This window comes from Hyla sarda, chromosome 2, assembly GCF_029499605.1.
Source record: "Hyla sarda isolate aHylSar1 chromosome 2, aHylSar1.hap1, whole genome shotgun sequence".
Lineage (NCBI taxonomy): Eukaryota > Metazoa > Chordata > Amphibia > Anura > Hylidae > Hyla > Hyla sarda.
This window is the reverse complement of record NC_079190.1, coordinates 298831178-298857806: the sequence shown is the minus strand read 5'-3', so window position 1 is coordinate 298857806 and position 26629 is coordinate 298831178. Positions and strand designations below refer to the sequence as shown.

General features: G+C 42.5%; 1 protein-coding gene across 1 annotated transcript; it reads left to right on the top strand.

Annotated features, from left to right (window-relative positions):
- Nucleotides 1-629: 629 nt before the first annotated feature.
- On the top strand, nucleotides 630-25993 carry C2H3orf52 (chromosome 2 C3orf52 homolog). Its single transcript, XM_056560658.1, has 6 exons — nucleotides 630-746; nucleotides 2914-3028; nucleotides 6015-6154; nucleotides 8720-8793; nucleotides 19489-19661; nucleotides 25553-25993. The coding sequence occupies exons 1-6, from the start codon at nucleotides 690-692 to the stop codon at nucleotides 25558-25560; spliced, it is 567 nt and encodes a 188-aa protein (XP_056416633.1). The 5' UTR covers nucleotides 630-689; the 3' UTR covers nucleotides 25561-25993.
- The last annotated feature ends 636 nt before the right edge of the window (nucleotides 25994-26629 follow it).

Sequence of the window (26629 nt, the reverse complement as noted above, 5' to 3'; positions counted from 1 at the left end):
TGTGTATTCTCCTGACTGTCCCATCACCACTGTAGTCACTTGTAAATTTTGCAGTGATGACAGATCAAACTGTTCCTTAATGTGTGGCTCTCGAGCTGTTGCAAAACTACAACTCCCATAATGCCTCAGGCTCTCCAGACATGATGGGAGTTAAAGGGGCACCCGGTGCTTAGACATCTTATCCCCTATCCGGGGACTGATTATAAATGGGGTGCTGCGTGCAAGATCACGGGGGTCCCCAGCAGCGGGACTCCGGCGATCAGGCATCTTATCCCCTATCCTTTGCATAGGGGATAAGATGTCCAAGCATCGGAGAACCCCTTTAAAGCTTTACAACAGCTGGAGGGCCACCTGAACTGAGTTAATCGATTGGGGGTCTCAGCAGCTGGACCCCCACCAAAAAATGGTCTCCTTATTCTAAAAAGCCCAGGCCTATTTTTGGTCCCAGTCCGGCCCTGCTTTCGATATACTTTAGCGAATAGCAGAGAGCCATCTTTATAGACTTGTTTATTTTCTCCTTCTGTATAAAACCCTGAAACTAGAAAAACCTGTCCAGCCCTGTGTGCTCAGACTTGTCTCCCTCAGTCTGGCCACTCCTTAAAAACCTATGACCCCAGCTGCTTTGAAAGCCGAAAGGAACTTGTTTCCGGATGTATAAATGACTCACGGAGGCTCTCCTCAACTACAACATGGATTCTAACCAGAACCACCACAAGGAGTTTGAGCCTTTTATTGAACAAATTCCGGTAAGGTGTACATTTTTATATATACTTGATATGACATATTTACTTGACATGATAAGGTTTTGTATTTGTACCACAAGTTACTAACATTGTATTGGTGTACGCTTTTAGTGAGGCTTATAGGGTATATATTGACAACGTATATGTGGATTATACTATACAACAGTGGACCTCCAGATATTGCAAAACTACAACTCCCAGCATGCCCGGACAGCCGTTGGCTGTCCGGGCATGCTGGGAGTTGTAGTTTTGCAATATCTGGAGGTCCACAGTTTGGAGGCCACTGCTATACATAACATGAGAAAAATATGTACATGTTCCTCCCTATTGCCAAGTAAGTATATAAACACTACAGAGAAAAAGCGAATGTCCAGATAAATAGTGAAAGCGAAAGTGTGAAAAAGAAAGTGTACCGTCTTATTTACTAACATTAAGGAGTAAAAGAAGCAGAACAGGTTATTTACCTTCTGTTTGTGTGTATGTAAAATAGTGTCTAGGCTTTTTTTTCCATTATATAACTATACGCTACTTTTATAGTAAGTCAATACCAAGCGATTTAGATTTAGTATTTCTTGGTAGAAAACGGTTTGTATCACAGTTGTTTTGAAGTCTCTTCTCTGTCTATCCCTAAGGCTGTTTCCACTTTGTTTTTTAGGGTTTTGTGTGTGTATATATATATATATATATATATATATATATTATTTATTTATTTTTATTTTATTTTTTTTTAACCTGTGGGGGGACGGTACAGAAACTGCCTTGTTATTTAGCATTTTTAACATGCAGTTTTTGTGTCTTAAAAATAAATAAATAAAAATAGTGGGGTTTAGTCTTGGCATTTTTTTTTCTCTGACATTTCTTCACCTGTGTTTTTATCTTAAAGGGGTACTCCGGCCCTAAGACATCTTATCCCCTATCCAAAGGATAGGATAAGATAAGATGTCTGATCACGGGGGTCCTGCCACTGGGGACCCCTGCAATCTAGCATGCAGCACCCACCTGTGAGCACTGCAGGAAGCGCTGGAGGCTCCAAGTCTTTTGCCTCCCGACCACGGGGGCAGAGTCGTGATGTTACGATACTCCTTCCCCGTGTTCGGGAGGCATAAGACTTGGAGCCTCCAGCGCTTCCTGCAGTGCTCACAGGTGGGTGCTGCATGCTAGATTGCAGGGGTCCCCAGCTGCGGGACCCCCGCGATCAGGGATAAGATGTCTTAGGGCCGGAGTACCCCTTTATAGAGGTACTCTGGTGGAAAACAATGTGTTTCATATCAACTGGCTTCAGAAAGTTAACCAGATTTGTAAATTACTTCTATATAAAAATCCTAATCCTTCCAGTACTTATCAGCTGCTGTATGCTCCAGAGTTATTTTCTTTTTGAATTTCTTTTCTGTCTGATCACAGTGCTGTCACCGCTGTCCATGCCAGGAACTGTCCAGAGTAGGAACAAATCTCCATAACAAACCTCTACTCCTCCGGATAGTTCCTTACATGGACAGAGGTATCAGCAAAGAGCACTGTGGTCAGACAGAAAAGAACTACACAACTTCTTCTGGAGCATACAGCAGCTGATAACTACTGGAAGGATTAGGATTTTTTAATAGAAGTAATTTACAAATCTGTGTACCTCTTTATGTCTTGTGAATCACAACATGTGACTCTAGGATTTCTTTTTAAATGGGGTGGAAAAACTCCAGATAAAACGGCAATACTAAACCTACGTGGTGTTTTTTTAATTTTTTTTATAGACTTCTACGGGAGAGAAATGGCGAGATTTCTTTTAAAAGAGTAGTCTAATGCAGACTACTCCTGCTCCGTCCTGCCCGGGCTGCAAAATAAATCAACCAATCAGATCAATTCTTTCATTTATAAAAGGTCCTCTGTAAAATGAAAAAAGCTATGTGATAGGTTGCTATAATTGCACTACACCGGTTTTAATAAATGTCCTCATAGTATTTTGTTTTTGTTTTTTTGTCATGAGTGGAACATACACAGAGAAATGGAACGTCCACACATTTTCATGCATGAATGTTTTTGTAATTTGTGAATGATATTTTTCTACATTTCATCCAATGAGCAGAAACTGTAATGCCTGTGAATTTACCCCAACTGGTAAAGCTTTAACATTTTTAAAGATTTTATTGTTCTCATTTTGTTTTTATTTATTTTGTAGAATAATGTGCAAAAACAACGCAGAAACAAAATTCTTAAGAACCCCAAAATCTGGATAAGCCTTGTATTTTTATTGTTCGTTTTTGTAACAATTATCAGCGTGGTACTCTATTCAAGTAAGTGAAAAATGTTCTACACATTTTAAATTTATCCGAAATAAATTACTTTTTAAAATGATTTTAACACCTTGTTGGAAGGTCACAGACACTTTTTAGTATTGAAAAAAGGAACTGAAGCTTAATGTCACAATAAGATGTACAGGAGATGTAAAGGAGTTGTCCCATCACATCATGTGGCTTTTTTGGCCTGTTTGCAGTTACTGGAGCTGGTCGGTGTAGCAAGATGGGACAACCCCTTTAACTTAAACTAATACTCAGATATAGAAGTGTCGTGTCCGGGTACAGAACGTGGTTCTGTACAGTTTCCTAAAGTCCCCTCAGGTAGAGTCCCTCAAGTCCACAGGGCTCTCCTGCAGGGTCCCCCTAGGTCATTATTATGATTTTTTATTGTACATTAATTCTGTATGTTTATTTCAGGTACTGTACAGTGATTATAAGCGTGTGAAGGTTATTAGGATTTTTAAACTGTATAGGACCTTCCTAAGGTCATGTGATCACCTGATAGGTAACCACAGGCAACCAGCTACCGATGGGCTTTAGTTCAGCCCCCTGATATATAAAGGGCTGTAGTCTCCACACTAGGTCTTTTTAGTTCCTGGACAGTAAGTAAGCACAAGTCCTGTACAAGTTCAGTCCAGTACAGCTAGGCCAAAGCCTACAAGTCTGCAGCCACATCTAATCTGTAAGTAGAGATGAGCGAAGTTACAGTGATTCCATTCCAACAACAAAAGAACAATTGCCCCAAGAGAAGGGGAGGGTATCTCTGACATTAAACAATAGTGCCCATAAAGCACAGAATTCCTCCTAATCCGTACTCCTTTAAACCATAACTTTTATTTCATTTAATTTATACCTAAACCAGGCAAATTATTAAAATCCCCACTAGTTCCACTGTATTGGTCCACTATCCTTCCCTGTATATATTTTCTCACTGTTCTAATAAAGAACTAGTTTAGGGAAGGATATTCAGTACACACTAGTGCTGACTAATAGGGTTATGATACTCAAACAGGCTAGCTGCCAATATGGAGGATTACTGCACCTGCAATATCTCTCACTTATTCTGACATCTCAGTGGACACTAGTGCAATTAAAATCATGTTCCTGCTACCATCCTACATGTTTCACTACTGCATGTGGCTTTATCAAGGATGGCAGGTAGCCGAATGGATGCTCCACATAGACTCCCTCCTAGGACTGTATCCACCTTTTCCAGCCCACCGGAGCACCTGAAAGCTAAACTAATTTATGCAGGCCAAAGTCAGCAACTGCCGAGCTGAGAAGTTTGTGACAAATCGAATCACTGTAACTTTGCTCATCTCTATCTTTAAGTCTCACTTATGTCTACAAATCAAGTCTCTACTGTCCCTACCAAAGTCATAACAGTAGCACAGTGGCCTGCGTCATCATTATTACAACTACAAGTCCAAGCAAGCCTGAGAGGTTCCCTGTGTCCCGGTCACCTCTGTGGAAGTTGGCTATCTGTAAGAAACGTTATACTGCCTTCTTCAGTAAAGTTCCAGTTGCATCAAAACCTGCTTTTGGACTCTCATTTAATATATGCCATTTCTGGGTTGGTTGTCGGTGGTGCCCTACACCATACAACCACATCCCGGCGTCACGAACACTAGAGGTTTCTTATGAGAAACCAGTGATCAATGATAAAGATCAGTGTGTGCAGTGTTATAGGTCCCTATGGGAGCTATAACACTACAAAAAAAAAAGTGAAAAAAAAGTGAATAAACATTATTTAACCCCTTCCCTATTAAAAGTTTGAATCACCCCCCTTTTCCCATAAAAAAAAAAAAAACTGTGTAAATAAAAATGAACATATATGGTATCGCCGCATGCGTAAATGTCCGAATTATAAAAATATATTGTTAATTAAACCGCACGGTCAATGGCGTGCGCGCAAAAAAATTCAAAAGTCCAAAATAGTGCATTTTTGGTCACTTTTTATATCATGAAAAAATGAATAAAATACGATCAATAAGTCCTATCAATGCAAAAATGGTACCGTTAAGAACTTAAGATCACGGCGCAAAAAATGAGCCCTCATACTGCCCCATATACGGAAAAATAAAAAAGTTATAGGGGTCAGAAGATGACAATTTTAAACGTATAAATTTTCCTGCATGAAGTTATGATTTTTTCCAGAAGTACGAAAAAATCAAACCTGTACAAGTAGGGTATCATTTTAACCGTATGGACCTACAGAATAAATATCAGGTGTCATTTTTACCGAAAAATTTACTACGTAGAAACGGAAGCCCCCAAAAGTTACAAAATGGCGTTTTTTTTTTCAATTTTGTCGCACAATGATTTTTTTTTCCGTTTCACCCTAGATTTTTGAGCAAAATGACTGACGTCATTACAAAGTAGAATTGGTGGCGCAAAAAATAAGCCATAATATGGATTTTTAGGTGCAAAATTGAAAGAGTTATGATTTTTTAAAGGCAAGGAGCAAAAAACGAAAATGCAAAAACGGAAAAAACCCTGGTCCTTAAGGGGTTAAAGGAGTAATCCAGTGCTTTTTTTATTATCCCATTGTGTCCGGGCTGCATAGAGTAAAATTACAAACTTTAACTCCCCTTCCATCACTCCCCAATATAGCTCTTTTGTCCTATGGTCCCAGTCATTTCTTGTTTCCTGTGCATAGAATATCACACAGCTTATCGACAGCCACAGCAATGTCCAACCTTGGATGCTGGTACGCTGCCCAGGTAGCAGGGAGAAGGCAGGACCCAGGCTACTTACAGCCCGGGCACAATGGGATAATAAAAAATAAAAAAAAAGTGCTGGAGTACTCCTTTTATGTTTCCCCAGGAGAATCCTCTGTGTTGATATGGGTGTCAGAGAAGCACTCCTCTTCAAGAGCCTATGTTCAAGTACCTTGTAATGTGAACTAGACACCAGACTAGCCACTGTTTACCTTAACACGTATAAATGTGACATGTTTCTTATTATCTCTGATTTTTGCCAGATGTTTATAGTGATGAAGATGAACAAAATTTGATGAACCTTTCATTGGACAGCAAATGCAGTTACCTAGGCTATGTCAATGTGACAGACCATTGTCTCTGGGATTCCTGGATTAAGAACGAAACATTGTTTCAAGAAAGGGTATGTCACATGAAGTACTAAATGTGTGTAAGGGTGGGTTCACACCACAATTTTCTATACAGTTTTTGGATACGGTTTAAAAAAAAAAAAAAAAAAAACATATGCAACTGTACAGAAAACCGTGGCCATAGACTTTCTATTCAAAACCGTATGCACCATATTGCATACGGTTGTCTCCGTTTTTCACACCACACGGGTTCTTACTTTTTTTTTTTTTCTGAACAGAAAACTGTGGCCTACCACGGTTTTTGGTCCAGGTGAAAAACCGTATTGACCCGTATACTTTTTTTTTTTAACATGGGAGTCAATGGGAACCGTACAGAACTGTATGTATGTACGGTTCCATCCAGTTTTTACCATACAGTTTTTTTTTCTTGGAAACAAGTGAAACTTTATTCATAATGGAGTGAAAAGTTCAAAACGTATGCAGTTTTTTTCTTAAAAAAACGGATGAAACCGGACATTACTTTTCAACCGTATACAAATAAAACTTTGTACACACTTTTTGATACAGTTTTGTCAGGTTTTGAGGAATCCGTTTTTTTTTAAATCAAAAACCTGAAAAAAAAACTGTATTGCAAAAACGTGGTGTGAACCCACCCTAACTGATGTATCATTGAAGCATAACTTGAAGCTGCGGGACTCAAATTCAAAAGGGCTCCGCAAACTATGACAAATAGATCCTTACATTTTTTAAAGGGCTGCCAAAGGCTAGGGTTTGGGTGCTTCTGCAGCCCTGAAGTTACACCCTTGCCAATAAAGCATAACGCAATGGGGACTTTATCAATAAGTTTACAATAGATTCTAGGCATATACTAAGCCAAAATTATTGTTTTGTACTCTTTTGGACACATAAGACTAGTGTTTTCCAATGAGGGTATCTCCTGTTTTCCCATCTAGATACATGGAGGGGGCATGTCGACCATGGCCGCTTCAAGCAAGCAAAGGGCCGGTGTTCTGAAAACAAAGCTTCAGAACAATCGGGCGCCGACCAGGAAGTCACAGGGGGGGTCTCAGAGGTCGGACCCCGGCAATCGGACACTTATGTTGTGGATGGTGGATAAGATGTTATGTACTGGAGTTGTTCTTTCTAAGTGATGTGCAGTAAATGAATATGTCCAAAACTAGGACAGACAGTCTTAAAAAAAATTGATAGTATGCACAGTAGTAATGGAACAGTATCGTCATTGTGTCAAAAGCAATGCATGATCCATAACCATAATGCCCACTTATGAGGTGAAGTGATGGGGATATACACTGCTCAAAAAAAATAAAGGGAACACTTAAACAACACAATGTAACTCCAAGTCAATCACACTTCTGTGAAATCACACTGTCCACTCAGGAAGCAACGCTGATTGACAATCAATTTCACATGCTGTTGTGCAAATGGAACAGACAACAGGTGGAAATTATAGGCAATTAGCAAGACACTCCCAATAAAGGGGTGGTTCTTCAGGTGGTGACCGCAGACCACTTCTCAGTTCCTATGCTTCCTGGCTGATGTTTTGGTCACTTTTGAATGCTGGTGGTGCTTTCACTCTAGTGGTAGCATGAGATGGAGTCTACAACCCACACAACTGGCTCAGGTAGTGCAGCTCATCCAGGATGGCACATCAATGCGAGCTGTGGCAAGGACGTTTGGCATTTGTCAGAGAACACCAAGATTATCAAATTCGCTACTGGCACCCTGTGCTCTTCACAGATGAAACCAGGTTCACACTGAGCACATGTAACAGATGTGACGGAGACTGGAGACGTCCTCCAGCATGACCGGTTTGGTGGTGGGTCAGTAATGGTGGGGTGGCATTTCTTTGGGGGCCGCACAGCCCTCCATGTGCTTGCAAGAGGTAGCCTGTCTGCCATTAGGTACTGAGATGAGATCCTCAGACCCCTTGTGAAACCATATGCTGGTGTGGTTGGCCCTGGGTTCCTCCTAATGCAAGACAATGCTAGACCTCATGTGGCTGGAGTGTGTCAGCATTTCCTGCAAGAGGAAGGCATTGATGTTATGAACTGGTCTGCCTATTCCCCAGACCTGAATCCGATCGAGTACATCTGGGACATTATGTCTCGCTCCATCCACCAACTCCACGTTGCACCACAGACTGTCCAGGAGTTGGCGGATGCCTTAGTCCAGGTCTGGGAGGACATCCCTCAGGAGACCGCCACCTCATCAGGAGCATGCCCAGGTGTTGTAGGGAGGCCATACGGGCACGCGGAGGCCACACACACACTACTGAGCCTCAATTTGATTTGTTTTACGGACATTACATCAAAGTTGGATCAGCCTGTAGTGTGGTTTTCCACTTTGATTTTGAGTGTGACTCCATATCCAGACCTCCATGAGTTGATAAATTTGATTTCCATTGATCATTATTGTGTGATTTTGTTGTCAGCACATTTAACTATGTAAAGATGAAAGTATTTCATACGATAAGTTCATTCATTCAGATCTACGATGTGTTATCTAGATAATCTGCTTTGGAAACAAAATTAGGATATGACTGAAATTCCTCTTGGAATCATATGTAACTAAACATTATTTGACTTTTTTTTTTACAGATTGCAAGTGTATATTCAATGTCTCCATTTTTGAATTACTTCTTTATTGCTGCCAAAGTCAATTATAGTTCAGAGTAAGTTCATGTTATCATTATTATAAATTCATATATGGCTGTGTAAGATCGAACACTTATTGACCAGAAAAATGATAGCCCCTAGTAGAAATGTCAGATTGTTGCAAATATCAGCATGCAGTTATGTCTTAAAGGGATATTCCAGGCAAAAACTTTTTTTTAATATATATCGACTGGCTCCGGAAAGTTAAACAGATTTGTAAATTACTTCTATTAAACAATCTTAATCCTTCCAATAGTTATTAGCTTCTGAAGTTGAGTTGCTGTTTTCTGTCTAACTACTCTCTGATGACTCACGTCCCGGGAGCTGTGCAGTTCCTATGGGGAAATTTTCCCATCATGCACAGCTCCCGGGACGTGACATCATCATAGAGCAGTTAGACAGAAAACTTCAGAAGCTAATAACTATTGGAAGGATTAAGATTTTTTAATAGAAGTAATTGACAAATCTGTAAAACTATCTGGAGCCAGTTGATATATATAAAAAAGTTTTTGTAAGGAATACCCCTTTAAGCAGGTATGTAAATGTGGCTTGATTGAACACTGAGTCTTGCCAGAAGAGGGAGTAAAAGTGCTTCCCACTTTGCCCTATAAATAAGGCTCTCAGTGGCGACTTTTGGGTAATGTACCACTTGGTGAGAGATCATTGACTGCCAGACATGCCTCTACTATGCACTCGAAGACATTTTGTCCAGTTGCCAGTCTTTGAGAAGGGACGCACCACTGGACTGAGAGAAGCAGGATGGCAATGGTTGCATACCCAGACACACCACTAGTAAAAATGATTGTTTGATCCTTCAACAGCTCCCACAGTTTCCTTTGACACCATCCAGACATAGGTGGTAGCTTTATTACACAGCCCTGTCCATGTACAAACCATTTCCATGTGCTCAGCAGAGGGAAATTTGGTGTGACGGCGCCTATTGCATATTCTGCCATTGACAGGCTGCCACCATTACCTTCATTTGCTGTGGTGTCATGAACAAGAAACCAGGACTGCTATGGACTGGAACCATATGATCTTTAGCAAGGAATTCAGATTGTGTTTGAGATCTGACAATGGTTGAGTTCAGGGGCCTTATGGTGAGTGTTTTCATTTTACTTTTGCTGTGGAGCAACACATTGCCCCAACTCCCATTAACTTTAACCCCTTAAGGACTCAGCGTTTTTCCATTTTCTTTTTTTCCTCATCACCTTCTAAAAATCATAACCCTTTCAATTTTGCACTTAAAAATCTATATGATGGCTTATTTTTTGCGCCACCAATTCTACTTTGCAGTGACATTAGTAATTTTACCAAAAAATCCATGGCGAAACGGAAAAAAAAATCATTGTGCGACAAAATTGAAAAAAAAATTAATTTTGTAACTTTTGGGGCTTCCGTTTCTACGCAGAATTATACCTTATCTTTATTCTGTAGGTCCATACCGTTAAAATGATACCCTACTTATATAGGTTTGATTTTGTCAATCATAACTACATGTTATACGTTTAAAATACATACATGTTATACGTTTAAAATTGCCATCTTCTGACCCCTGTAACTTTTTTATTTTTCCGCGTACGGGCTGATATGAGGGCTCATTTTTTGCGCCGTGTTCTGAAGTTTTTCATTGGTACCATTTTTGTGTTGATCGCTTTTTATAAATTTTTTTATGATATAAAAAGTGACCAAAAATACACTATTTTGGACTTTGGAATTTTTTTTGCGCGTACGCCATTGACCGTGCGTTTTAATTAATTATATAATTTTATAGTTCGGAAATTTACGCACACGGCGTGACCCCGTTTTTCACACCAGGACAGGGCTCAGGGCGTACAGGTACGCCCTGAGTCCTTAAGAGGTTAATGGGGTACTCTGGTGGAAAACATATTTTTTTTTAAATCAACTACTGCCAAAATGTTAAACAGATTTGTAAATTACTTCTGTTTAATAATCTTAACACTTCCAGTACTTATCAGCTGAAGTTATTTTATATTTGAATTTTTTTTTCTATCTGACAATAGTATTCTCTGCTGACACCTCTGTCTATGTCAGTATAGTCCAGAGTAGGACAGGTTATCTATGGGGATTTGCTCCTACTCTGGACAGTTCCTGACATGGACAGAGGTGCCAGCAGAGAGCACTGTGGTCAGACAGAAAAGGCATTCAAAAAGAAAAGAACTTTCTGTGGAGCATACAGCAGCTGTTAATAACTGGAAGGATAAAGATTATTAAATAGAAGTCATTTACAAATCTGTTTAACTTTCTGGTACCAGTTCATAAAAAAAATTGATTTCCATCGGAGTACTCCTTTTAATTAAAAGCAGGTATGGTGTTTGGGGGGGGGGGGGGGGTCAACCAGGGCAATTGCCCAGGACCCCATCCCTAAGGGGGCCCCAAGAATGGCTAAAGGACCACAGGCCCAAACATTGCACGTGACGGTAATAGAGAAAGAATAGTAAAGTGACCACTGTATGTAAGGAGGGGGGGGGGGGGGGGGGGGGCTGGCCGTAGGGAGAAGTAGATGGGAGAAGTGTATGTGAGATAGTGGGAGCAGTATATTGGGGGACATAGGGAACAGTATATAAAGGGGACCATATGAAGCAGTATATATAGAGGAGGCAAAAAAAAGCTATATGTGTGAATAGGGCAGGTGAATGGAGCAGTCGTGCACATGATTACATTCATTCTCTATAGGATCTCTGTACATCGATGAGTCCATACATTGATGAGTCTAGTGTGGAGATCCCATAGAGAATGAATGATGCAGCAGGCGATCATGTGCGCTACTACCCTATTCATATGGAGTACAAGTAACCATTGTTCTAAAGATCGTTGAAGGTCCTAGTGGTCGCAGCCCCATCGATTAGATACTTGCAGTTCATTTTACAGTTTGGTTTGCCTATTATTTTGTAGGTACCACATTGCTGATCTTAATGTCCTAGGCTCTATCATACCTGGAGTATAGTTTTCAGAGCTAATATGGAGCAGCCGCAGGCAGATTAGGAATTATTATGCTATGAGGGGAACAGTTTGGGGTATTAAAGGGGTATTAAAGGGGTATTCCAGGAAAAAAACTTTTTATTTTTTTATTTTACTTTTTTTAGATCAACTGGCTCCAGAAAGTTCAGCAGATTTGTAAATTACTTCTATTAAAAAATCTTAATCCTTCCAATAATTATCAGCTGATGAAGTGGAGTTGTTCTTTTCTGTCTAAGTGCTCTCTAATGACACGTGTCTCTGGAGCTGTCCAGAGTAGAAGCAAATTCCCATAGCAAACCTATTCTGCTCTGTGCAATGCCTATGGGAATTTGCTTCTACTCTGGACGCTCTGGTCCTACAGTGAAAATTGGCCTGGTCCTTAAAGGGGTAGTCCAGTGATGAAAAACGTATCCCCTATCCTAAGGATAGGGGATAAGTTTGAGATCGCAGGGGGTCCGACCGCTGGGGCCCCCCTGCGATCTCTCTGTACGGGGGCCAGGCTCTCCGGCCAGATAGCGGGTGTCGACCCCCGCACAAAGCGGCGGCTGACACGCCCCCTCAATACATCGCTATGGCAGAGCCGGAGATTGCCGAAGGCAGCACTCCGGCTCTGCCATAGAGTTGTATTGAGGGGGCGTGTTGGCCGCCGCTTCGTGCGGGGGTCAACACGCCCCCTTCGCGCGGGCTGTCAGGGCCCCGTACAGGAGATCGCGGGGGGCCCCAGCAGTCGGACCCCCCGCGATCTGCAACTTATCTCCTATCCTTAGGATAGGGGATAAGTTGTTCACCACTTGTTTACTACTGGACTACTCCTTTAAGGGGTTCAATGATACTTTCTCAGATTCATATGCAGTTTCACAGTACCAGCTGTGTTTACTGACACGTGCATGGCTTGATAGACTTAATATATGATGCTCACCAGACTTGCCCTCCAATGGGTCCTCAAAAAAAAAAGGATTTAAAAAAATGTAAATAAATTAAATAAAAACTCTTTAATCTCTTCAATTGTGACCACCATATGGTCTCCCGACCCTGCTGCCGCATCCAGATGCTCTGCGGCAGTGATTCTAATAGCGACGCCTGTAATCTGCATGTCATACTGAATAACAGTATTATTTCACTAACCCAGCACACTCCCTATGCGTGTTAAGGCAAGGCAAAGTGTTACACACCCCAATTGAGGCTCTCTGTAGCCCAGAAATAGCTGTTTTAAATAGAAATTCAACACAAAAAAATGTCTGCAAACTGGCCGAATTGAATTTTCAAAACATTCGCTCATCTCTAATTGTTATGTAAGTCACACACAATGGGGGAGATTTTATCAATCAGCTTGAAACCCTACTTGTCTGGTTTTACCCATAACAACCAATTACAGCTCAACTTTTATATCTTAATGAGCTCTTGTAAAGTGAAAGTTCAGCTGTGATTGGTTGCTGGGAGAAAAAACACACAATTAGGGTTTCAGGCTGATTGATCTCCCCAATTTGAAGATTAAACCCCCCCCCCCCCAAAAAAAAAACAAAAAACGCTGTACTTTGTTCCATATTGGCAACACAGTGCACTTTTTAATCAGTAGGTCTTTCTCATGCTTAATGGGGTACTCTGGCGAAAAACAAATGTTTTCAAATCAACTGGTGCCAGAAAGTTAAACAAATTTGTAAATTATATCTATTTAAAAAATCTTAATCCTTACAGTACTTATCAGCTGCTGTATACTACAGAGGAGGTTGTGTAGTTCCTCCCAGTCTGACCACAGTGCTCTCTGCTGCCACCTCTTTCCATGTTAGGTTCTGTCCAGAGCAGGAGAGGTTTGCTATGGTTATTTTCTCCTGTTCTAGACAGTTCCTGACACAGACAAGGGTGGCAGCAGAGAGCACTGTGGTCAGACAGGAAAGAACTACACAACTCTCTCTGGGACATGCAGAAGCTAAAGGCTTAGGATTTTTAAATAGAAGTAATTTACAAATCTGTTTAACTTTTCTGGCACCAGTTGATTTCAAAACATTAGGTTTTCTACCGTAGTACCCCTTTAATAAAGACCTACAGAAATGTTGCATTGTAGTGCCATGATGGTGTGGTAGACAGTGGAGAGATAATGAGGATTATGCTGGGTATAGTAGTTCCTGATATTTGTCATGTGGGTGAGTGAAACTAACTCAATGTTCCTCTGTGACCAAAACCTTTTTTGTCAATGAAGCTGTTTCCATAAGTCCAAATGTAAAGTGCAGGAGTTACACCCCTGGATATCACAATTCAGTGGAACTTTTAAACTTTGCTAAAACTTCTGCAATTCCAATATAATATATATATATATATATATATATATATATATATATATATATATATATTTGGTCTTGTACAACACTGTTCCCAAAATGGAACCTCCAGCTGTTGCAAAACAACTCCCAGTATTGCTGGACAGCCATTGACTGTCCAGGCATGCTGGGAGTTTTGAAGCAGCTGGAGGCACCCTGTTTGGGAAACACTGCTGTAGGGTAATTTTGGTATCGGAGGCAAGTGTAATTCTTGCATCCGGGTCCGTCCCTTTGCAAATCCATTATTTAGGCCTCAAATGCGCATCTCTCACTTCAGAGCCCTTTCGTATTTCAAGGTAAGTTTTTACCTCCTATGAAAAGGTAAAGTTGGGGTCTACTCCCGCATGTTATTGTAAAAAAAAAAATGTAATTTTTTTACACTAACAGGCTAGTGTTGCCCCATACTTTTCATTTTCACAAGAGGTAAAAGGGAAAAAAAGACCGCCAAAATTTGTAACGCAATTCTTCTGAGTATGGAAATACCCAATATGTGGACATAAAATGCTCTGCGGGCGCACACCAAGGCTCAGGAGTGAGAGCACCATGTACATTTAAGGTGATTTGCACAGGGTTGCTGATCGTTACAGCGGTTCTGACATAAACGCATAAAAAAAAATCCACATGTGACCCCATTTTGAAAACTACACCCCTCATGGAACATAACAAGGATCATAGTGAGCCTTAACACCCCACAGGTGTTTGAAGAATTTTTGTTAAAGTTGGACGTGAAAATGAAATTTTTTTATTTTTTCAATAAAATGTTGGTGTTATCCCAAATTTTTCATTTTCACAAGGGGTAATAGGAAAAGAGCCTCCCAACATCTGTAGCACCATTTCTTCTGAGTATATAAATACCCCATGTGTGGACGTAAAGTGTTCTGCGTTCGAACTACAATGCTCAGAACAGAAGGAACGTTATTAGGCTTTTGGAGAGAGAATGTGTCAGGAATTAAAGGCCATGTGCGTTTACAAAGCCCCCATGGGGCCAGAACAGTGGACACCACCACATGTGACCCCATTTTGGAAACTACACCCCTCACAAAATTTAGTAAGGGGTGTCAGACACCCAAAGGTGTCTGAAAAATTTAATTTTTCATTTGGACAGCCCATTTTCTCAAAGATCTGTCAAATGCCAGTGGGGTGTAAATGCTCACTGCACCCCTTATTCCGTGAGGGGTGTAGTTTCCAAAGTAAGGTCACATGTGGGGGGTCCACTGTTCTGGCACCATGGGGACTTTGCAAACACACATGGCACCCAACTTCCATTCCAAACAAATTCTCTCTCCAAAAGCCCAATGGTGCTCCTTCTCTTCTGATCATTGTAGTTCACCCGCAGAGCACTTTATATCCACATATGGGGTATTTCCATACTCAGAAGAAGCGGGGTTTAAATTTTGGGAGGCTTTTTCACTTATTACCCCTTGTGAAAATGAAAAATTTGGGGTAACACCAGCATTTTAGTAAAAAAGAAAAAAATCTAATTTTTCATTTTCACGTCCAAATTATGCGGACATTTGTCAAATGCCTATGGGGTGTTAAGGCTCACTGTACCTTTGCTACGTGCCTTGAGGGGTGTGGTTTCCCAAATAGTGTTTTTTTTTTTTTTTGCTGTTCTGGCACCACAGGGGCTTCCTAAATGTGACATGCCCCCCAAAAAACATTTCAGCAAAATTTGCTTTCCAAAAGCCAAATGTGGCTCCTTCTCTTCTGAGCATTGTAGTTCGCCTGCAATGCTCTTGACGTCCACACATGGGGTGTTTCCATACTCAGAAGTAATGGGGTTACAAATTTTGGGGGGCATTTTCTCCTATTACTTCTTGTAAAAATTGTAAATTTGGGGGGAAAAACTGCATTTTAGTGAAATTTTTTTTAATTTACACATCGAAATTTTACAAAAAGTTGTCAAACACCGGTGTTACATGCCTTGAGGGGTGTAGTTTCCAAAATAGTATGCCATGTTGGGGTTTTTATGCTGTTATGGCACCATAGGGGCTTCCTAAATGCAACATGCCCCCCAAAAACTATTTCAGCAAAATTCACTTTCCAAAATCCCATTGTCGCTCCTTCGCTTCTGAGCCCTCGAGGGTGCCCACAGAGCACTTTACGTTCACATATGAGGTATTTCCTTACTCGAGAGAAATTGGGTAACACATTTTCGGGGGCATTTTCTCCTTTTATCCCTTGTAAAAATTAAAAAACTGGGTCTATAAGAACTTGTTAGTGTAAAAAAATTGAGTTTTTGAATTTTCGTCTTCACTTTGCTGCTATTCCTGTAAAACATCTAAAGGGTTAACAAACTTTCTGAATATCATTTTGAATACTTTGAGGGGTGCAGTTTTTATAATGGGGTCATTTATGGGGTATTTCTAATATGAAGGCCCCTCAAATCCACTTCAAAATTGAACTGGTCCCTTTCCAGTAAGGTCGCCCCCTTCAGCCACCTGACAATTTTTACTTACATTACTGCACGTATCGCTTACTAGGTTTAAAGAGACAGTGCTAGATTTATTTTTCCTTCTGTGATTGCTAAACTCCACAGAGTGTTTACAGTTTACAGTGACTAAGCCATATCTTATTCCAGTTGGAATTAGTAACTTAAAGGGGTACTCCGGTGAAAACCTTTTTTTTCTTTTAAATCAACTGGCTCCGGAAAGTTAAACAGATTTTTACATTACTTCTATTAAGAAATCTTAATCCTTCCTGTACTTATTAGCTGCTGAATACTACAGAGGAAATTCTTTTCTTTTTGGAATGCTCTCTGATGACATCGCGAGCACAATGCTCTCTGCTGACGTTATTATAATAATAATAAGTCTTTATTTATTTATTGTTGTCCTTAGTGGGATTTGAACCCAATGCCCCAGCACTGCAATGCAGCAGTGCTAACCACTAAGCCACCATGCTGCCCTTAGTATACATCTGCTATGCACGGTTGCTAAAATGGACAGAGATGTCAGCAGAGAGCACTGTGCTTGTGATGTCATCAGTGTTCCAAAAAGAAAGGAATTTCCTATGTAGCATTCAGCAGCTAATAAGTACTGGAAGATTAAGATTTTTTAATGGAGGTAATTTACAAATATGTTTAACTTTCTGGCACCAGTTGATTTAAAAGAAAAAAGGTTTTCACAAGAGTACCCCTTTAAGCATTGAAGTACTCTGACAGAACCCTGGCTTGCAGTCAGGGAATAAGTCACAAGACTTTCTTCTCCTTTCCTGGTCAGACCAGTACTGACTAGTCTAAACTAGCTCCAATTGTTGGACTTGTGGACTCCTCCCTAAGAATGTTCTCTTCTAGACAAAAGCCTGTCTGAGTAAAGGTCATGTGACCAACTTCTCATAAATGTTCACAATATCCACCAGTTGTGGCAGTGCAAAAAAGTTAAAAAGTACCTGTCACCAAATAAACTGTTCTAAACTAACTCAGGCTATGTTCCCTTTAAAAAGCTGTGTATCTTACCTTTCTTCATGCTCACATCAGGAGAAAGTGGGCATTTCCCAGCAGGCATTACATCACTAAAGCCTGCTGGGGGACCACTTCTGCCCTCACATGGTTGCAGTGCATGGTTGCAGTGCTGTGATGAATAGAAGACCTCAGGGTATGTGCATGTTTCAGTCTGTGTTGCTATCAGTGAGGCTCTCCTGCAGCTTTCAGTCTGTGCAGCTTTCTGTGAAAATCTGTGGAGCTTTCACTTTCTGTCCAGCTGTCAATCAAGCTCCGTGCAGAGAAGCATTTCCTGAGTTTGGACTCCTGCCAGGAAAAGAGGAGACTAAACTCACTGTATTAATTTTGGCAGGGAACAGAGCAGAGCCACCTAGTGGCCGTTTTTTTTTATATAAGATTTTAAACATATTTATGTTGATAATTTTAAAAGTACGTGAATGGGAAAGTGTCTGCTAATTACACAATGAACATTATATTAAAAGTGCAATCACGTAAAGAAGGTAGTGGAGCAACTCACCCAGATGGTCGAAGACGATGCAGCTTGTCAAGTCACGACCAGGCGATGTAGGAGCGGGGAGGCGGAAGGTGGAATGGGGGGAATCGGGCGTCGGGCTGATGCCTGATTCCCCCTGTTCCACCTTTCGCCTCCCCGCTCCTACGTCACCTGATCGTGACTTGACAAGCTGCATTTTCTTCGACCATCTGGGTGAGTTGCTCCGCTTCATTCTTTATGTAATTGCATTATGCTGTACATCAGGGGTCTCAAACTCACTGCCGCGGGCCATTGGCGGCCCACGGAACGAAAGCTTGTGGCCCGCACCAGGGATGTGTGATTTGTATTGCCCGACGCCCGGGACATGCAGTACCGGGCAGATGGTTTCTTCAGGCATTTAGCCCTGCTTCGCGCAAGCAGCGCTAAATGCCGGAAGGCTTCACTTACCTCGCCCTCCTGTCTGTCTGTCTGTGTGTGTGTGAAAGTCGGGGGGGGGGGGGGGGGGGGGAACGACAATGCTACCTATTGTGGGGAATCATCTACTACCTAATGTGGGGAACCTGCTACTGCCTATTGTGGGGAACCTGCTACTACCTATTGTGGGGAACCTGCTTCTACCTAATGTGGGGAACCTGCTTCTACCTAATGTGGGGAACCTGCTTCTACCTAATGTGGGGAACCTGCTTCTACCTAATGTGGGGAACCTGCTTCTACCTAATGTGGGGAACCTGCTTCTACCTAATGTGGGGAAACTGCTACCAACTAATGTGGGGAACCTGCTACTCCCTAATGTGGGGAAACTGCTACCAACTAATGTGGGGAACCTGCTACTCCCTAATGTGGGGAAACTGCTACTACCTATCTAATGTTGGGAACCTGCTGCCTACCTAATGTGGGGAACCACCAGAAGTAGCACCCCCATCATCTGTCAGCTCATGCTATTACCACACGGAATGGGGGGGTTGCTGGTGGATGATGAGGGGCGCATGATGGGGGCATTATATGTGAGGGGTGCATGATGGGGTCATTGTATGTGAGGAGTGCATGATGGGATCATTATATGTAAAGGACGCATGCGGCCAAGCCTCACCCAGCTGCTACCTCCAGTGGCCCCCAGATAATTTGAGTTTGAGACCCCTGCTCTAAATTGTTCAGCGTGCAGCATCACTTAAAGGATCTAATCTGACTGCAAACACTGGTTCCATTACTGCACGTATCACTTACTAGGATTAAAGAGACAGTGCCGGATTTCTTTTTTCTTCTGTGATTACATTATATTAAAAGTTTTATTTGGTGACAGGTACTCTTTAACCATTGCATGACTTAAATCCTCAGTGAATGCACATGTAAAGCAGTGTAAAAGTGATGCAGTATTTTGGACATGTTTAACTCTGTGTATGGCCCATTTTAAACCTGATTGTTTTGTTTGATAAGGTTTTCTGAACAATTCAAAAAAAGTGGTTTTGTTTTTGTTTTTAAGTGATGAGGATAAGTTTGCAGTCATTCATCTGGATTTTGCACAGCCCTCACTGAAGTATCTAATAAGTACAGAGCTTGTGGAAGGAGTCTTGAGGCAAGATATGTATGATCTAGGAAAGTCTGAATGTCAAGACTCACAGATTTTAAAGGATTCATTGCAAATCTCAGTAATGAGTAAGTATAAATTATAATTAGTTAAATATACATAAATGTGTTAGCAACTGGCTTAGTGATAGGAAACAGAGGGTGGAGGGATTTACAGTGTAGAATTTCTATACTTGCAGAGGACACCAAACTGGGTAAGGTGATCACAACAGAGGAGGATAACATAATATTACAGAGGGATCTGGGGAAGCTGGAGGCTTGAGCACAGACATGACAAATTAAGGTTAATGTTGATAAATGTAGTTCACTTTGGCCCTCAAAACAGGTACAATTATGTGCTAAATAATAAGACATTATGTAAAACTACTACCGAAAAGGACTTGGGCAGGGTGTTTACTCGTGGACAGTAAGATAAACTTATGGCCTCTGCCAGCCTGCCAATGCTAATTAAGTCATGGGGATGTATCAAGAGAGGCATAGAGGATCTTGACTTGCTTCTGTATAAATCATTGTGCCCAATTTTTGAGCACCTGTTTATAGTAAGAGCATGGCTGAATTGGAGAGGGTGCAGTAGATGGTGACAAATATACAGTGGGGATCAAAAATTTGTATTAATGTGCATAAAGAAGCCAAGGAAAGATGGAAAAATCTCCAAAAGGCATCAAATTACAGATTAGACATTCTTATAATATGTCAACAAAAGTTAGATTTTATATCATTTACACTTTCAAAATAACAGAAAACAAAAAAATGGCGTCTGCAAAAGTTTGGGCACCCTGCAGAGTTAATATCTTGTACTGCCCCCTTTGGCAAATATCACAGCTTGTAAATGCTTTTTGTAGCCAGCCAAGAGTCTTTCAATTCTTGTTTGAGGTATCTTTGCCCATTCTTCCTTACAAAAGTCTTCCAGTTCTTTGAGATTTCTGGGCTGTCTGTCACCCACTGCTCTTTTAAGGTCTATCCATAGATTTTCAATTATGTTTAGGTCAGGAGATTTTGAAGGCCATGGCAAAACCTTCAGTTTACGCCTCTTGATGTGATCCCCCGTGGATTTTGAGGTGTGTTTAGGATCATTATCCATTTATAGAAGCCATCCTCTTTAACCTCAGCTTTTTCACAGATGGCATCAAGTTAGCATCCAAAATTTGCTGAAATTTTATTGAATTGAATTAAATTCTGTTTCCCTTCTTCTCCAAACGTACCTTTGTTCATTCCGGCCAAAAAGTTAAATTTTAACCTCATTGGTCCACAGAACTTGTTTCCAAAATGCATCAGGCTTGTCTATATGTTCATTTGCAAAGTTCAAACGCTGATTTTTGTGGTGAGGACGTAGAAGAGGTTTCCTTCTGATGACTCTTCCATGAAGACCATATTTGTACAAGTATCTCTTTATAGTGGAATAGTGTACCACAACTCCAGTGTCTGCCAGATCTTTTTGAAGGGATTGTGCAGTCAAATGTGGGTTTTTAATGGTTTTTCTCACAATCTTGTGAGCTGTTCTGTCTGATATTTTTCTTGGTCTTCCAGATCTTGCTTTAACTTCCACTGTTCCTGATGACTGCCATTTCTTAATTACATTCGGAACAGAGGATATTGACACTTCTTATAGCCTTCTCCAGCTTTGTGAGCATCAACTATTTTCAGTTTCAGATTTCTAGACAACTGCTTAGAAGAACCCATGGTGCTGATTATTGGGGCAAGGTCAGATGAGTCTGGGCATTTAAAACCTTTGAGAATGACATCACCTGGTCTTCCCAGATGATGATTGAGAACAATCCATGACAATGGCAGGTCTCAGCTTTGCAAAGGGGGCAGTGCATGCTATAAATTCTGCAGGGTGCCCAAACATTTTGCACACTCCATTTATTTTGTTTTCTGTTATTTTCAAATTGTAAATGATGGAAATAAAATCTAACTTTTGTTGACACATTATATGAATGTCTAATCTGTAATGTGATGCCTTATGGAGATTTTTCCATCTTTCCTTGGCTTCTTTATGCACATTAATACAAATTTTTACCTGGGGTGCCTAAAGTTTTGATCCCCACTGTTATATGGTATGGAAGGATTACAGTTTTGAGGCAGGTTATTTAGTTTGAAGGAAAGACTTCTTAGGAGCGTCTTAATCACAACGTACAAATATATGAATGGACAGTACAGAGAGCTTTCTAGTGATCTATTTTTATACCTAGGCTGGCATGACACCAGGGCCTCCTCTATGTCTAGAGGAAAGAAAGTTTTACCATCATCACAGACAGAGATTCTTTATTGTTAGAGCAGTGAGATTATGGAATCTCTGCCATATGAAGTTGTGATATCTGGCTCAATAAACAAGTTGAAGGGGAGCCTAAAAGTTTTTCTGGAAAAATATATTCTTACAGGTTATGGAAACTAGGTTTATGAGGATAGAAAATTGATCCAGGGATTTATTCTGATCACAATATTGAAGTTAGGAAGGCATTTTTCCTCTGTTATGGGGCAATTGGCATCAGACTAATGGGGAATTTTGCTTTCCTTTGGATCAACATAATAGGGATTTAGGTTGAACTTTATGGACTTTTGTCTTTTTCCGCCTTATAAACTATATAACTAAACATTAAAGTCTAATACATTATGAAAGCTTGAATATTCAATAATTTATAAAAATGTTTATAACAGTAACAACCCACATCATAAAAGTAATTGTTACGCCGAGCGCTCCGGGTCCCTGCTCCTCCCCGGAGCGCTCACAGCGTCTCTCTCCCTGCAGCGCCCCGGTCAGACCCGCTGACCGGGAGCGCTGCACTGACATTGCCGGCGGGGATGCGATTCGCACAGCGGGACGCGCCCGCTCGCGAATCGCATCCCAAGTCACTTACCCGTCCCGGTCCCCGGCTGTCATGTGCTGGCGCGCGCGGCTCCGCTCTCTAGGGCGCGCGCGCGCCAGCTCTCTGAGACTTAAAGGGCCAGTGCACCAATGATTGGTGCCTGGCCCAATTAGCTTAATTGGCTTCCATCTGCTCCCTGGCTATATCTGCTCACTGCCCCTGCACTCCCTTGCCGGATCTTGTTGCCTTGTGCCAGTGAAAGCGTTTAGTGTTGTCCAAAGCCTGTGTTACCTGAATTCCTGCTATCCATCTTGACTACGAACCTTGCCGCCTGCCCCGACCTTCTGCTACGTCTGACCTTGCCTCTGCCTAGTCCTTCTGTCCCACGCCTTCTCAGCAGTCAGCGAGGTTGAGCCGTTGCTAGTGGATACGACCTGGTTGCTACTGCCGCAGCAAGACCATCCCGCTTTGCGGCGGGCTCTGGTGAACACCAGTAGCCTCTTAGAACCGGTCCATCAGCACGGTCCACGCCAATCCCTCGCTGACACAGAGGATCCACTACCTGTAAGCCGAATCGTGACAGTTGATCCGGCCATGGATCCCGCTGAGGTGCCACTGCCAAGTCTCGCTGACCTTACCACGGTGGTCGCTCAGCAATCGCAGCAGATTGCCCAACAAGGACAGCAGCTGTCGCAGTTGACCGCCACGTTACAGCAACTTCTGCCTCTGCTACAGCAGCAACCATCTCCTCCGCCAGCTCCTGCACCTCCTCCGCAGCGAGTGGCCGCTCCTAGCCTCCGCTTGTCCCTGCCGGACAAATTTGATGGGGACTCTAGACTCTGCCGTGGATTTCTGTCTCAATGTTCCCTGCATATGGAGATGTTGTCGGACTTGTTTCCTACAGAACGGTCTAAGGTGGCGTTCGTAGTGAGCCTTCTTTCAGGAAAGGCCTTGTCTTGGGCCACACCGCTCTGGGACCGCAATGATCCTGCCACAGCCACAGTCCAGTCCTTCTTCGCTGAAGTCCGTAGTGTCTTCGAGGAACCAGCCCGAGCTTCTTCTGCCGAGACTGCCCTGCTGAACCTGGTCCAGGGTAATTCTTCAGTGGGCGAGTACGCCATCCAATTTCGTACTCTTGCTTCCGAATTATCATGGAATAACGAGGCTCTCTGCACGACCTTTAAAAAAGGCCTATCCAGTAGCATCAAGGATGTGCTGGCCGCACGAGAGATTCCTGCCAACCTGCAAGAACTTATCCATTTGGCCACCCGCATTGACATGCGTTTTTCTGAGAGACATCAGGAGCTCCGCCAGGAAAAAGACTTAGATCTCTGGGCACCTCTCCCACAGCATCCTTTGCAGTCTACGCCTGGGCCTCCCGCCGAGGAGGCCATGCAAGTGGATCGGTCTCGTCTGACCCAGGAAGAGAGGAATCGCCGTAGGGAAGAAAATCTTTGTCTGTACTGTGCCAGTACCGAGCATTTCTTGGTGGATTGCCCTATTCGCCCTCCACGTCTGGGAAACGCACGTACTCACCCAGCTCACGTGGGTGTGGCGTCTCTTGGTTCAAAGTCTGCTTCTCCACGTCTCACGGTGGCCGTGCGGATTTCTCCTTCAGCCAACTCCTCCCTCTCAGCTGTGGCCTGCTTGGACACTGGTGCCTCTGGGAATTTCATTTTGGAGTCTTTGGTGAAGAAGTTCTGCATCCCGGTGACCCGTCTCGTCAAGCCGCTCTACATTTCCGCGGTCAACGGAGTCAGATTGGATTGCACCGTGCGTTACCGCACAAAACCCCTCTTAATGTGCATTGGATCCCACCACGAAAGGATTGAATTTTTCGTCCTTCCCAACTGCACCTCTGAGGTCCTCCTCGGTCTGCCATGGCTCCAGCTTCATTCTCCCACCCTTGACTGGACCACCGGGGAGATCAAGAACTGGGACTCTGCTTGCCATAAGAAATGCCTCTCCCCCCCCCTCCCAGTCCCGTCAGGCAAGCCTCAGTGCCTCCTCGTACACCTGATTCCCCCAAGGCTTATCTGGACTGTGCCTTGCCTCCTCATGGCCCCCATCCTGGTGACACCCTGTCCCGTGCCATGTTTCACCCCCTGCCCTCCCTCCCCATTCCCACTCCTGCTGTACGGCCTGCCTTTGAGGAAACCCTTCAATCACTCCCGGTGTCCTCATCCCATGGGAAGCAGTTGCCGGACAAAGAAAGGGGGAGACCTAAGGGGGGGGGTACTGTTACGCCGAGCGCTCCGGGTCCCTGCTCCTCCCCGGAGCGCTCACGGCGTCTCTCTCCCTGCAGCGCCCCGGTCAGACCTGCTGACCGGGAGCGCTGCACTGACATTGCCGGCGGGGATGCGATTCGCACAGCGGGACGCGCCCGCTCGCGAATCGCATCCCAAGTCACTTACCTGTCCCGGTCCCCGGCTGTCATGTGCTGGCGCGCGGCTCCGCTCTCTAGGGCGCGCGCGCGCCAGCTCTCTGAGACTTAAAGGGCCAGTGCACCAATGATTGGTGCCTGGCCCAATTAGCTTAATTGGCTTCCATCTGCTCCCTGGCTATATCTGCTCACTGCCCCTGCACTCCCTTGCCGGATCTTGTTGCCTTGTGCCAGTGAAAGCGTTTAGTGTTGTCCAAAGCCTGTGTTACCTGAATTCCTGCTATCCATCTTGACTACGAACCTTGCCGCCTGCCCCGACCTTCTGCTACGTCTGACCTTGCCTCTGCCTAGTCCTTCTGTCCCACGCCTTCTCAGCAGTCAGCGAGGTTGAGCCGTTGCTAGTGGATACGACCTGGTTGCTACTGCCGCAGCAAGACCATCCCGCTTTGCGGCGGGCTCTGGTGAACACCAGTAGCCTCTTAGAATCGGTCCATCAGCACGGTCCACGCCAATCCCTCGCTGACACAGAGGATCCACTACCTGTAAGCCGAATCGTGACAGTAATAATAAAGTCAATACTGTGTTTCAAGGTGAAAAGATTTTTCTTGCAAAAAAGTCGTCTTTAATAATTGTGTTTTTTTTTTAAATTTTATCTAGAACAATTCAGCTTGACATATATACAAAAATAGAGGAAATAAGGTCGTTAAATCCCCTTCCTGCCTACTGTAGAGCTATTTTTTGACTTTTATACACTTTTGTATGTTTTCCAGGTATGTAAACAGAAGGCACCCAACTGCATCAGTTCAGTATCCTGCACAATATGGACCTGTTTTTAAAAAGTAAACTCTACATTAATGCGAATCCATCCATGTTTTTCACTAGTTTAAACAGTTACGTATAGTTAAACTATTTATCAGTTATGATATTTTCTGAATTAAGACCAAAACAGAATTAATTATAAGCACTTTACATTGGACATAGTGATTTTTAGCTGCCAGCAAGTGATAGAACCACAGTACCCCATTGTGACCTAATTTTCACCATTTATATGTAGGATGTAGCTTTATGCTGGATGTTTAGTTGCGATGTATTTGTATGTTGACTATTTATTGACTATATACTATTATAAATAGTGATAGCACTGAATAATTAGAAAACATAATTTTATCTAATAAATGCATATTTTCACAAAGCATGGGTTGTTCTTTTAAAGGTGTTATGCAGCTGATTTTTCTCTAAAATCAAATATAAAATGAAACCTATATTCTTGCTTACCCTTGCCTGACAATCCATCTGGTCTGAACACTAGCTCTCTGTGCCCTACACCTCCCTACCCCTTCAGCACCTGATGTAAAATCCAAGCACTTCCTGGTTCATCAATGCCAGGGTTATGAGCCACAAAACTAAATTTCTCATTATATAAAGGTATGACATCCAGCCTGTTAGCAGCCACTCTGCTTGTCTTTTCCCCACTCGCAGTTAGCATATAGCTCTTTTGACTTACACACAACCAGTACTCCTTGTAAATGCCCCTAGCTCATTTCCATGCTTCCACCCATGAGCCCACTGTGTTAGATCAGTGTTTCCCAGTGCGCATCCAGCTGTTACAAAACTACAACTCCCAGCATGCCCAGACAGCCTTTGATTGTTTGGGCATTCTGAGAGTTGTAGTTTTGCAACAGCTGGTTGGCAAACACTACCTTAGATATAATGCTCTGGGCAGTATCACACTAATTAGGCTAATCACACATAATTTACTTTACAGGCAGTATCAAGCATAGTATACTTAGATACACTGTTGTAAAGTTAGCATTACACATACTAGGCTGCAGGCAGTATAACACATA